The sequence below is a fragment of the Panthera onca genome, chromosome C1 (genome assembly GCF_046562875.1).
Source record: "Panthera onca isolate mPanOnc1 chromosome C1, mPanOnc1 haplotype 2, whole genome shotgun sequence".
In the NCBI taxonomy this organism is placed as follows: domain Eukaryota; kingdom Metazoa; phylum Chordata; class Mammalia; order Carnivora; family Felidae; genus Panthera; species Panthera onca.
This window is the reverse complement of record NC_138346.1, coordinates 168,313,485-168,327,612: the sequence shown is the minus strand read 5'-3', so window position 1 is coordinate 168,327,612 and position 14,128 is coordinate 168,313,485. Positions and strand designations below refer to the sequence as shown.

The following is a 14,128-nucleotide window of genomic DNA, read 5'->3' as shown; positions in this document are numbered from 1 at the left end:
GCGTCTGCAGCCCCCGAGCCGCCCCAGCGCGGGAGTTTCGAGGAGAGCCCGGGGCAGCTGGGTGTCACGTGGAGGGGCCGCGCAGGGTTCGAGCCGCCACCCGGGGAAGCTGCCGCTAAGGGGCCGCATCCCCAGAGCCCAAGCCTGGGCGTTCACTACGGCCTCGCGAGGAGGGGAGCCCGCCCGCCCACTCGCGGCCGCACAGGTGTCCTGGTGGCGGCGCCCGGGCCCCCACCCGCGCGCAGGGCGGGCGGGCGGGCGAGAGGGATGGGCGCCGCCCGTGCGCGGGGGCTGGGGGCCGAGGGGGAGGTTCCCGCGAGGTGGTTCTCGGGCTCCTCCTCGGCGCTCAGGTTTCCTCTCCCGCCCGCCGGCTGCTGGCTGCGGCGCCGCCTCCCTCCCCCTCGCGGCCGGGCCCACTCTGCGGCCTCTGCCCGCCTCGCCCCCGCCCGGGCCTCCTCCCGCTTTCTCTCTCCGCTTCCCCTCGAGCCTCCGGAGGAGCCCGCAGCCGCGGGGCGCCCGGGAAGATGGCGGCGGCGGGAGGCGGCAGCGGCGAGGGGGGCGCGGGCCTGGGCGGCGCGGCGGGGTCGGGGTCGGGGCCGGGGCCCTCCGCCGGCGCCAGCGAGGACCCTGCCCGGGGCCCCGCGCCCAGCGCGCTGCACCCCGAGGAGGTCGCCGCGCGGCTGCAGCGGATGCGCCGGGAGCTGAGCAACCGCAGGAAAATCCTGGTGAAAAACCTGCCCCAGGACAGCAGCTGCCAGGTACGAGGATAGGACATTGAGGCGGCCCGTCCCGGGGACATCGGGGCAGGGCTTCCGAGGGAAGCTGCGCGGGGGTGTCGGAGCTGGTGCCCGGCGCCTGAACGGTGGAGGGAAGGAGGGCGTCGCTGCAGAGTTAGAACCGTCTGTGGATTTTGCAAAGCCCCCAGCCTTCCGAGCCTGCGGCCCCCGGGCCGGGTGGCACATTAGGAAACTGAGGCTCCGAGAGGCGAATCGGCTGGTCCAAGGTCACGGGAATCGGGGGCTGCTGCCCTCAGTCCGCCCCGCTCTTTCCTTCCCCTGTGGCCCTTGGGTGAGTGTGGGAGGAGAAAAGTCGGGGAAAGAGTAGGCGAAAGGAAGTGAAGGAGAGTGGAAGTGAGCCGAGGAGCACAGTTTTGGGGGGCTAAGTTTTCGGGGCCACCTTGGGAGGGGCAGAGGGCCCCCCCCCTGGGGTCCTCCGGCCTTGGGTGTGCCGTGGGGGGCGGGGTCACGGGAGAGCTGAAAGTGAGTTTTGCTGTTGCAGAAGCACTTGCCCAAGTTTGTATGAAAGAACTCTGCCCCGGTTCCCCCCCCCCCCCCCCCCCCCGGTTTACCAAGGCCCCGGAATGGAAGGTTATCGCTGCGCTTTGGGGAACCTTGCGGCCACCTTCTGTCATGCCAAGTACTGGAGGATTTGTTAGTGACTCTGAGGAGGCTTAAAGATAGGCTACTTTGTGTCTTTGATCCAGATTAACTGTTGCTTTAAGATCAGAAACTGCATCTTTTTACCCCCTCCCCCCCCCCTTATTGTCAAAGTCTACATGCTCATTGTAGAAAAGGGAAAAAATACAGAAAAGCGCAAAGAGGGGAAATAGAAATCACCTGTGCTTTTTCTCTTTAATTGAACTATAGTTAACACAATGGTTATATTAGTTTCAGGTGTACAACATAGTGATTGGACATTTCTGTACAATAGGTATTGCTCACTACAGTGTTACCATCTGTCACCATACAAAGTTATTACAGTGTTCTGGACTGGTTTCCCGATACAGTTCTTCTCCTGCCCGTGAGGTACTTCTAACTGGAAGTTTGTACCTCTTAATCTCCTTCACCTGTTTCACCCATCCCCTCCCCTCCGCCTTGTTCCTTCTGGCAACCACCAAGTTCTGTGTGTCTATGAGTCTGTTTCTGTTTTGTTCTTTTGTTTTTTAGATACCACATATAAGTGAAATCACATGGCATTTGTCTTTCTCAGTCTGACTTATTTGACTTAGCATAATAATACCCTGCAGGTCCATCCATGTTGTCACCAGTGGCAAGGAAAAATTTACGTATTTCTGATATTTAAAGACAGCCGTTGTTAACGTAAGGTATTATTCTTCTCCCTTTCCCTACGTCTATGTACATATGTATTTTTGTTTTACCAAAAAAAAAAAAAAAAAGCCATGTCTGATTCTTCAGTGTTTCTTAATTGTCTAGATGTTTGTGTATATTTCATATATAGCTTGAATTTATATATTTCGTGTGGATGGAGGAGGGTAGGCTGTCCTGGTGGTGGCAGATTTGGGTAGATTTATGTAGTTCCTTCTATAACGGGATACCGGGAATTGTAAGTGGGCTGGCGATTGATGATTGCAGTAAGACCCGTAAAATAATGAGAGCAGTGCCTCACTATTTTGTAAATAGACCTTACATAGCCATTCACAATAAATGAGAGCAGATAACCTTATAATCCGGATGCATGAGGGGCCATTTTGTTTCAAAACGCAATGTAAAAAGACTCTGTCAATACGATATAGCTCATCCCTCCTTTAGCTCTTTCCATCATTGTCCACTTCCCATATGTCAGGTAAGATTTTGTGATGCTACCTGTAAGAACACCTGCAATAGGCTGATTTCATAGAAGCAAATTTCCCCTACCCATCCAAAGAGAAGACAGCAAGGCGCCCAGTAAGAGGGAGGCTTCTTCGAAGCAGGTGGCATTAAAAAAAGTTGAAGGAATGGCAGTTCTGTGTGTAATCTAGGAAAAGGGAGATGGAGAAGTGTCTTAATTTTCTTTTGTTACCACATTCCCTTGCATTCTAAAAATATTTAGACACAAAAGTCTGGACAGTTTGCTCTATTCTTGTTTTTCTTTTGGTATCTCTCATTTCCCTTATTAAGAGCCATGAAAATAAATAAATAAAAGGGTCCAAACATGGGAACAGTTTTAATTGGTATTAGTGATGAATGGAGGTTTTTTGAGAATTATACTGATTTGTATTTTTGAGGTATTCTTTCTCTGTTATGACTTTGTCTTTAGCCTAAATTTTGGAATTTTCTGTAAAGTAGCAAGTATAAACTATTGAATAAAATTTGAGTAAGATCTAGATGAGTTAAGATACTTGCTGTCAAGTATCTTAAAGTTTTACGTTAAATACTTATGCCACATTTTTTGAGAATTGAAGAGTTTCATCTAAAAACAAAAGTTGTTAGGAACTAGAGATTAATTTCCAGACTTGTTCTAGCATTTTTTTTCTATTCTGATTTATATTATAAAATGTTTTTAATATTTCTGATATGTAGTTTTAAAATCTAAACATGTCAGTGTACATTTGAGTAGTGTTTTTTTTTTCTGTCATATTCTGTACTTGTATTTCTGATCACAGTCATAACTGTCAGTGGTCTGTGTTAATTAAGTACAGTAGACCAAAGAATGCTAATTTTTAAAAGCAGTTGAAAGTCATTAGATTGAGAATAGCTATTTTTATTCGTTGAATAAAATTAACATACACTTAATCTACTCTTAAATTGTAATTTTATGAATATATTCTGCAAGGATTTTTTTATATTTTATCTTTTATTTCCCTTAAAAATTCTAATGTCTAATTCTAATGTCTTTCTCAGTGGCTGCAGCTTACTGTCAACTTAAAAATGAGGATTTAAGTTTAATTTTCTGTTGTGCCTTTTAGCATTTTATTGCTTGGCTAAACTACCAATTTACTCCTTATGAAACAACTAATATGGTTTAGGAAAAGGTTACTATTTTTTCTTCAGTTATTAAGTAATAAGATATTTTAAATGCTCAAATTCTTGTTCTTTTCTAGAAGACTCTCTAGGTTCATTCATTCATTTATTCTAGAATATTACATTAAAGATCAAGGCCATTCCTCACTCTAGTTCTCAAGCTGTATAGTTAGGTCTCTAGAAAAGTTACATTGCTAACTGATTAGTAGGAGCCTAGTAATACTCTTTGAACATTTTTAAAGCAAGGGTGTTTTCTTTATTAAACTTGCTTTTCATAAATGTTACTCAGATTTTAATTTTAGGTAAAAACAGTTCTCAGAAGCTGTCTCATTGAATAGTTACAGTGCAGTCAGGTGCTGTCTGGTTGGTCTCCTGTTTTCTCGAATCCTCTTAGCCCTCTGTGTTTTCATAGTCTCAGCTCTGGCTCATGTCCTTTGTCATCTCTTGCCTAGACTTATTAACAACTTTTCTGTTTGTCATCTACCCTCATTATTGTCCTGTGTCTTATGTTTTAGCCCATCCTGCTTATTGCTTCCCTTGAGAGAACTCTTCAAAGCACAAATCCAAGAATGTCACTCTACTACAAAAAGAAAAAGAGAAAAAAGAAAAGAAAGGAAAAGTTTAGCTCTGCATTCTCAAAAGAGAAAAAGAGGGGAAAAAAGAGAAGGAAAAGTTTAGCTCTACATTCTCAAAATCTTCCTCAAATGTCCGTCAACTTCTCTCTTTTCCTCAAATCATAAGGAATAGTGAAACTCAATTAGCTTATTCCAAGAGTGAAATTGCTTTGAAGCTTCATGTTCTGACTGAAAAATTCGTGTTAATTTTATGTTCTAGTAAACTTGGATTTAATGTAAAAACAATGACTTAAACTTGTTTCACTGCCTTCCAACTTTTTCTCATAAACTTGACATGGAAGATGCACATATTTATCCTATGATTTTTTTTTAATGTTTATTCATTTTTGAGAGAGAGAGAGAAGCAAGGGAGAGGCAGAGAGAGAGGGAGACACAGAATCAGAAGCCGGCTCCAGGTTCTGAGCTGTCAGCACAGAGCCTGATGGGGGGCTCACACCCACAAATCATGAGATCTTGACCTGAGCTGAAGTCGGACGCTTAACCAACTGGGCCATCCAGGCGCCCCATCCTGTGTTTTTCTGTGCTCCTTTATTACCATGGAGTACTCAGACCTTGTGTTGAAAGGCATGACATAATAGGATAGAAATAAAAGATTCTAGGGTTTTTGTAACTTGGCCCCTGCCTACATTTGCAGTCTCCTTTCTTATTAGTCATGCCTTGGATTCTGCTCTAGCCTTATCAAGCTACCTACATGCCGAAGTGTTTCAGAACATTGTGATTTGAATATTTATAGAAATGTCTTTGAATGTTTGTGTTTTGGAATGTAACTTTAGTGATTATTTTATAACAAATAACATTTCTAATAATTATAGTGAATAATAAACAGTGTTAAATGCTGGTTCTTATTCAGAAGAGCCGTTGTGAATGTGTGTCTGTGGATAGTCTTTTGCAACTATGAACCTAGAATTTTATTTTAAGGTAATGTTCTAATATGTGTTTTTGTTGCACTTTCTATAGATTGTTTACATTTGTTGGTTAACCTGGTTCTGTTTCAAAAGAATTGTTACTGGGGTTTCAAAATGGAGAAGACAGTGGCATTTATTCTCTCTACTGTTTGAATTCACTCAGTTTTCTCCTAAATGTTATGTATGTGTACATGTGTTTTGTTTAGAAGTTAGAATCTGGAAGAGACTTTATTGTGTAATTAAGAGAAAATGTGAAGGGCTTAGGGCTAACAGCCAAGGTTAGTAATAGAAACAAAACGTTGTATTGTCTCACTCTGGCCATTGTTAACTTTCATTTTGAAGTACTCTATTATAATAGTTAATGAGAAGCTTGATGGTTAATTCACCGAGGTCCATTTCAAAGCATAGCATTAACTAAGCACTTTTTAGAATAACAAACCACCAAATGTAGAAAATTCCAGTTACTTTTCTTCTTAAAAGCTACTTATTCCTGTGTTTCTTTTGTATTTGTCAGAAACCTATAGCATTTTCTCACATATTTTGTGTTCATTAATTGTAAGATTAAAAAAAAATTTTTTTTTTAATGTTTGTTTATTTTTGAGACAGAGAGAGACACAGCATGAGCAGGGAAGGGGCAGAGAGAGAGGGAGACACAGAATGTGAAGGAGGCTCCAGGCTCTGAGCTGTCAGCACAGAGCCCAACGCGGGGCTCGAACTCACGAACTGTGAGATCATGACCTGAGCCGAAGTCGGATGCTTAACTGACTGAGCCACCCAGGCGCCCCAATTGTGAGAGTTTTTAAAATAATTTTTTTAGTGTTTATTTATTTTTGAGAGAGGCAGAGAGCAGGGGAGGGGCAGAGAGAGGGAGACACAGAATCAGAAGCAGGCTCCAGGCTCTGAGCTGTCAGCACAGAGCCTGACGTGGGGCTCAAACCCACGAATCATGAGATCTTGACCTGAGCTGAAGTTGGACACTTAACCAAGTGAGTCTCGCAGGCACCCCTAACTGTGAGATTTAAAAATATACATTATTTGTTTTCTCTAATAATCAGTAATTACTGTCTCCTTTCGTAAGAGCGCTATTACTCACTTTTTCCTAATAATACTGGGATGTTTTTACATTTTGAAAATATTCTTTTTCTTATTGAGAATACCATTTTGCATTCTTGATAAGTTGTTATTCTTAGTGTAGTTACTTAGCGTAGTTTACACAACTTAAAAGTTATCTGTTTCCTAGTGTAGTTAATCAGAATTGCATGATGGGTTCTTTTTTGTATGCTTTATTATTCCCAATGTAACAAGGACACTGAAAGCTGCTAGAGGGACATCTTCGAGACTTCTGGGTTGCCCCTGGCTCGGTAAGTTTCTGTCTTGGCAGGAATTCTTGCAGTGTTTCAGCAATGCTTGTTCTCTGCTCTGAAACCATATTCAAGAAGAGGAGTCCTTTGTGGTCAGTGTCACGATGCTGGATGTTAACAAGCAGTCTGAAGAAATCTCAGGTGATTTATAGGCCATTTCCTAATTAATGACCAGCTTATGTTTATAAATTATTTTTTGGACTTGTAACGTGTTTTCCCATAGAATAACATGGCAGATGGTGTTTAGTGCTGTCGGTTAGCACCTTAACAGCTGTTTGAGGTTTCTGATGCTTCTGAAGTTTAAGCTGATTCTAAATAGTACAGTAACATCTAAACAGCTTTGTGCACCAACAGCCTCTTCCAGCTTCAAGTCATTGACAGGTACACTTGTGCCTTATGGCCACGCTCAAGAAAGCTGTACTTAAGGCAATTGCTCTTTAAACAAACAAGATCACGAACATCAGGGAAGCATTAAATGAGATCATCTCTGATGGAAGGCTGTTGCTGAAAAGGGGTCCCTCTGGCTCCCTGAATTTTGTCTCTTACTACTTCTGTGTGGATTTATCTTCCCTACTTTGTAGCCAGCAGTCCTTAGGAGCTTTCAGAACCCATTTCTTAACTGTGGGCAGAAAGTTTTATGCTTAGCTCTACTTAGACCAGCTGAAACAAGACAACTAAAAGAAGGTTAAAATGCAAATAGAGAAAACAAAATTCTAAATTTAAATGTTCTATGATTGCTTGTCTGAAACCTTGGCGCTGTATTTTGTTTGCCTGGGGAGGCAGTTGCCTTGTCTAAGAGGATGATGTGTATGGAGAGGGGTAATAAATGAGAAGTGGGAAAATCAGACCACCTGGAATGCTTGTCTGTATATTTTGGCTTATGATTATCTGCAGATGATTGTCCTTGGTTGCTGTGCTGAGTATCATTCATTTGTTCTTCCAGATCTGTCTCCATCCTTCTCACATGTGCTGTGTCCTGGGCGGCTTATCTTACTGTAGATTGCACTAACCAGGCTCTCTCATCCTCTAATTTCTGGTTCCATTTAGCCAGAGCCACCAGTGGGAGATTTAAAGGGTGAAAGAGAGCTAGATTGGAGCATTTATTCACCTAGCTCCCTTTCTACCAGGATGCCTTGGGTTGGCTGTTTCCTCTTTCAAAGGTCACAGTTCCTTTCCTGTGGCACACCATGCAACTAAGCTCTTTGGGTTGTTGTAATCATAATCCCTCTGCCAGGGGTTATGGGAGGACTGTTGTTAACCATAGTTTTTTTTTTATTTTTAAGCCTTTGTAGATAGTGTCTTTAAAAAATTCTCTTTGAGGTGACTGGGTGGCTCAATTGGTTGAGCATTCAATTTCAGCTCAGGTCATGATATCACGGTTTGTGGGTTTGAGCCCCACGGGGGGGCTCTGTGCTGACAAGCTCAGAGCTTGGAGCCTGCTTCAGATTCTGTGTCTCCCTCTCTCTCTCTGCCCACCCCCCTGCCCCCACTTGCGCGCGCGCGCTCGCTCGCACTCTCTCTCTCAAAAATGAAAACATTAAAAAAAATTCTCTTCAATTACTTAGTTTTTGAGTATGTGATGTTTCTTGCTCAGAACCTGATGCTGTTGCCTACCCGTAGTTTCCTTTCTTTCTCTCGTCTTTCCTCATAGAACCCGAATTTTCCTTTGAGGCTCTTTCTCTCCCTCATTATTTGGCAATTATATGACTTGAGTCCATTTGATAGAAGTCACCCCATTGGTTTGGGTGACATAAACCAATAAGCAGTGTTCTTCCCTTTTGGCATGAGAATTAAAGCATGTGCCCCCTAAGCCAGTCAGTATATCATTGTTCCTTGACTGTAGTGATTGCTTCAACTCAATATAACAAGAAGCTTAGGACTTTTGTTTGCTTGTTAAGGTAAGGAGTTCTCTTCCTACTGGATACGAATGCAGAGGCACATTGCCCTGATTGCTGCTGGCTATCTGAGGACAGAGCAGACATCCAAAGGGGGATTGGACAGAGGTGGAGGAAAAAGAGAGAGAGAGAAAAGCTGAGCTAGAGCCCTGGTCAAGCTATATCTGAAACTTAGTTCTGGATTTCATACATATGCAAGCCAATACATTCCTTTTATTTCATGGATTTCAAGTTGGGTCTTACATTATTACCAACCAATAGTATGCTAATTAATATAGAAGTGAAAAAAAAAACAAAGTAAAATCTCAGTATTGGAAGGGATGGTAGAAGATATTTTATCTAACTCTTTTGCTTACTGCATAAATAAATCCAATTTAAAGTTCTCAACCCGTGAACTTTTAACACCTTTACTTTCAAAGACGTCACTGCTTAGTAAAGTATCCTACTTTTACCTTCAGACAGCTTTAGTGTCTTATTTATACTGAATATATAAAATTAATTTCCCTGAAATTTTGATTTCTTGATCCAACTTTTCCCCTCCCATAATAGAGAATTTGTCATATTGTTTTTTAACTTACAACTTCAATTCCTTCAAACCACTAGTTTTTCGGATATGAGTCCAAATTTCCTCACAGACTTAATTCTTTTTCCCTGAATGCACACCACTACTACTTTGTTATTGTATATCTTAAAATGTGGCACCCAAAATTGAGTATGGTTGTCTGGTTGAGATCTTCCAGTAATCCCTCTGCAAGAACAAATTTCTCTCTCCTTTAGATATCTGTAGCAACAATAAAAAATTTTGTTCATTGGGTGCTTACTATTGCCAGACACTGTATGTTGTATTTTGTTTACATGATATTTACCCCTCATTTCAAGACTGTAAAATCAGAATTTCTCGGGGCACCTGGGTGGCTCAGTTGGTTAGGCGTCCGACTTCAGCTCAGGTCATGATCTCACAGTTAGTGAGTTTGAGCCCCGTGTTGGGCTCTGTGCTGACAGCTCAGAGCCTGGAGCCTGCTTCACATTCTGTGTCTCCCTCTCTCTCTGCCCCTTCCCTGCTCATGCTGTGTCTCTCTCTGCCTCAAAAATAAATAAACATTAAAAAAAATTTTTTAAATTAAAAAAAAAATCAGAATTTCTCATTTCCATTTTATTGATAGGGAAACAGATGCAAAATTGATGTTAAGCAGTTTGCCAAAGGTCATTCCACTAATTAATGGTAAGGTAAAAAGACTAATGTCTGTTTGGTTCCAAAGCTCATATTCTTATCCTACACTGTATTATACTTACAATTCTTCTCCACACACACTGTAGCGTGTCCTCCAAAGGACAGGAATTATGTAATATTTACCTTTGTGTCGCAAATATTTCACCTAGAGCCTGACACATTGTTCCAAGGGAAATTTAAAACAGGATTACCCGCCTACTTTGTTCTAAAATTTTAGACTTCTATTAATATGTCTGACATACTCAAGTATTCATGACTGATTTGCACAATGAAGAAATTTTGCATTGTAAGATTGTGCTGGCTTTTTTGGCAGTGATGTTACTCCATTTACTTATAATTCAATCAGTCAACTGTTTATGGCTTATGAGTAGGTTGAAAGCCATAAACGCTGTCTCCAGGAAAGTGCTTAATATTCCTAGACACGTAGAAATTTGCATGTAATTTCAAGAGATTATGGATCTCTTGTAACTTACGCCTGATCTCACTGGGGAATTATAGACCCAGGTTGAGAAGTGCCTTTCCAGGCTAATATAATTTGGTCATATTTTTGGGACTTCACGTGAGTATGGACCATTTGAGCAGATCCAGAGCTCAAAGAGTTTTCATCCGAATCTGTTGTGGGGCATGTTTATGCCAGATCCTCCATCTGGGCAAGAATATAAATCAAGCTCCTTAATTTTCTTTCTTAAAAAAGTGAACTGAGTCACTTCATGTTTGTTGTAAAAGCTCATTCTTCTCCAGCCTCCCCAGCAGTACCAATGGACACCTGAGGCACTATGCCTGGCACAGAGGTTTACAAGGAATTGCAGTGTATTATTTTCTCCTTAACATGTACTAAATGTCAGAGACTGATATGAAGAATGTTTCTCTTTATTATTTTTAAAAATTTAAAACATTTTTAAAATGTTTATTAATTTTTGAGAGAGCGTGAGCAGGGGTGAGGCAGAGAGAGAGGGAGACACAGAATAGTCCGAAGCAGGCTCCAGGCTCTGGGCTGTCAGCACAGAGCCCAATGTGGGGCTCGAACCCACAAACGGTGAGATCATGACCTGAGCTGAAGTCGGATGCTTAACTGACTGAGCCACCCAGGTGCCCCAAGAATATTTCTCTTTAAAACATGGGAAGACAGTTGCCCATTGTGCTGTTCAGTGTTCTTCACAATAAGTATTTGATAAGAAAGAAGTTTCTCTCTTTTTTTAGTTTTCTGAGTCCCTAGCTCATTGTGGGCTCCTAAACTTGTTTTTTATGCATCTAGTGCCTAATTCTGTGCTTATTTTTACTATCGTTATCGTTAGGTTTGTGAATTTATTTCTCACTCCCCTGTACTCATGCATTTTCCTTGTGTTTGAAGCTTTCTGTTAACTGTTTGTTACCACAGGAATGCCAAAAGAGCATTACAACTCATTGAATTTGTTCAAGCCTGTATTTGTATGCGTATACTTTGCCTCTCTTCCTGTCACCTTCACCTACTTCATCCCACCCCTTTTGCCCCAGCCAGTTGGGCTTTATATCTTTCCTCAACCCACTAATGTAATTTTCTTCTCTTAGCTCCCAGCTTTTATTTTCTGGACTTTGGATCTTCTGTTACCCACAAGTTTAACTGCTTGCTTTTGAGTGCAGATTCGTCTCCATTTCCCTGACTTTATATCCTGTGGGCTTTTTACAGCCTTATCTAGAGTATAGGTAATGGCAAGAAACAAGAACATGTGAATCTGGAAAGTTTTGAAATCTCAAACATACAGAAAAGTACAATACAAAGAACTTTTCTCCCTGAACTGTTTGAGAGTGAGTACTGCCATGACGTTTTACCACCCTGAGTCCTTCATTGTGTATTTCCTACAAATTTGGACATTTTCTGACATATCTACATCACTACTATGGAAGTAAAAATAACTGCCACCTAATCCTCAAATCACTAGGATGACTGCTAGTTATCCCACTAATGTCTTTCATCGTGGAAGGATCCAGTTCAGAATTATGTATTGCACTTAGTTGTGTCTTTTTAGTCTTTTTTAGCCTGGAATAAGTCCTTAGTCTTTGCTTGGCTTTTATGACCTTGACCCTTTTGAAGATGAGATGGGTCAGTTATTTTGTAGAATGTCCTTCAATTTGAAGTTGTCTGATATTTCTTCATGATTAGATTCAAGTGAGGTATCCTTGGCAGGACAGGGTGGTACACATTTTAGATTTTGGCTCATTGTTGGTAAAATTAACTTTGATCGTTTTGACTTTTATTAAAGTGGTATCTTCTCCATGCAGAGATTTCCCTTTGTAATCAATAAGGATTTTAAAGGAGGATACTTTAATTAAGACTGTGTAAATATTCTATTCCCTTTCAAGTGTTCAATTTATTTATTTATATTAAAAATAGGCTCATGGGTTCTATGTTGCTCGATGGGTTATACTTCATTAATAGAATTACTTATTTTCATGCTTAAATTGTTTTAGATTTGAGCAGTGGGAGCTTCTTCAAGCTGGCTCCTATGTCCTCTTCTTCAGTCTTTTATTTTGCAATAATTTTAGGTTTACAGAAAAAATTGCAAACATATGAGATAGAGTTCCCATGTATCCCAGTTTCCATTCATGTTACATCTTATATACTCAAGGTACATTAGTGAGGACTAAGACATTAACATTGGTACATTATTATTAACAGAACTTCAGTCTTTGGATTTCATTAGTTTTTTCACTTATGTCGTCTTTCTGTTCCAAGATCCAATTCAGGGGCCCACATTGCACTCGGTCACTATGTCCCATTGGTCTCCATTCTGCATCAGTTTCTCTCCCTTGCTTTTTATGACCTTGACAGCTTTGGTTAGATATCTTTTAGAATGCCCCTCCACGTTGGTTTGTATGATGTTTTTCTCATGAGAGATTAGGGTTATGGAATTTTGGTAAGAATTCCGTAGAGGTGAGGTGTACTTCTGATAACATCATTTTAGGGAGAACATGACTTACTACCAGTGATGTTAACCTTGGTCATTTGCATAAGGTGATGTCTTCTATGTCATTCCTGTAAAGACACAATTTTTCCCATTCACGATTCCTTGGAAACAAGTCACTAATTCCAGCACACACTTATGGGAAGGGTCTGAGGTCCTTGTACGTGTCCCCATCCTTTGCCAAGCACTTCCTTTGTTTTCAACATAAGATGTTGCAGCTTATTTTGCACTTTCTGTGCTTCAGCCCTGGAACCAGCCATTTCATGACAGCACCTGTTATGGACTGAATGTGTGTGTTCCTCCAAATTCATATGTTGAAGACCTAGCCCCCCTCCCCTCACCGTGTGGCTATATTTGGAGATGGGGCTTCTGTGGAAGTAATTAAGGTTAAACAAGGCTGTAAGGGTGGGGCCCTGATCCAGCAGGAGAAGGATCCTCAGAAGAAAAGACCCCAGAGAGCTTGCTGTCTGCTGTGTGCATCCACTTCCCTCCCCTAAATGTGTGCAAGCACTAGAGAAAGGCTATATGAGGACCAGATGATGAAACATTTATAAGCCATATTAGGGAGTTTGGATTTTACTTTAAGGAAAATGAGGATCCATTGAAATAATTAACCCAAGGTAGTGATGCAATCTTATTTCTAGCTGTCAAAAAGTAACACTATGTTATTTTTGTTTTTATCTTTCAAGCTTTGTTCTTGGCCTAACCCTCATTCTAAGGTTAGGAGGTCAGTGATGCAGTAAGTTTTAGAAATGTGATGGGAATGAATATTTCTTAGACTTTATTTTTGTAGTGCTGATACTTAAGATGCAATATAGTTTAGTAGTTCACTGTGTTTGCTCTAGAGTCTGTTATTCTGGGTTTGAATCCTAGATCAATCACATACTGTCTATACTGTAGTTCACTATACTTTTCTAGGCCTCAATGGCCTCATCTTTAAAATCTGGATAATAAAATCCAGTTTTAAAATCTAGCTAATCTGGGTTAAATAGGATTAAATGAGATAATATCTATAAATTGCCTGGGATACAGTGAGCACTCTGTAAATTATCATTATTATTACTATTTTGATAATAAGAAAAGCTAAAAGTGTATTAATTTTTTTAGACAAAGTCAGAATGTTACCCTGGCAAAAAGTTTGTATTCAAATGAACTTCCCAACATAATAGCTCCATTTAAAGTTGCTAAAATTTTACCAAAGTTAAAATTAATACCACATTTACTCAGGCAGTATCATGAAAGATAATATATGATAGACCCTCCATTGGGCCAAAAAAAATTATTACCTGATGTGGAACATGCAAATGCTGTTCCAAGCAAGCAATAGCACATCTAGGTTTGGAGCCTAAGAGAGAGGTTTGAAAGTGGAAATAAGAATTTAGAGATCATTGGCACGAAGATGGAACTTAAGGCATCACG

General features: G+C 41.0%; 1 protein-coding gene across 2 annotated transcripts in view; it reads left to right on the top strand.

Moving 5' to 3' along the window:
- The first annotated feature begins 263 nt into the window (after positions 1-263).
- Positions 264-14,128, top strand: part of RAVER2 (ribonucleoprotein, PTB binding 2) — a 95,843-nt gene continuing 81,978 nt past the window's right edge. The window contains exon 1 of one of the 2 annotated variants that reach the window (XM_060623880.3): positions 264-758. In XM_060623880.3, coding sequence (XP_060479863.1) covers positions 525-758 — 234 coding nt within the window. In that variant the 5' untranslated portion in view covers positions 264-524. The remainder of the gene's footprint in view (positions 759-14,128) is intronic. The other variant, XM_060623879.3, reaches the window with a different exon arrangement.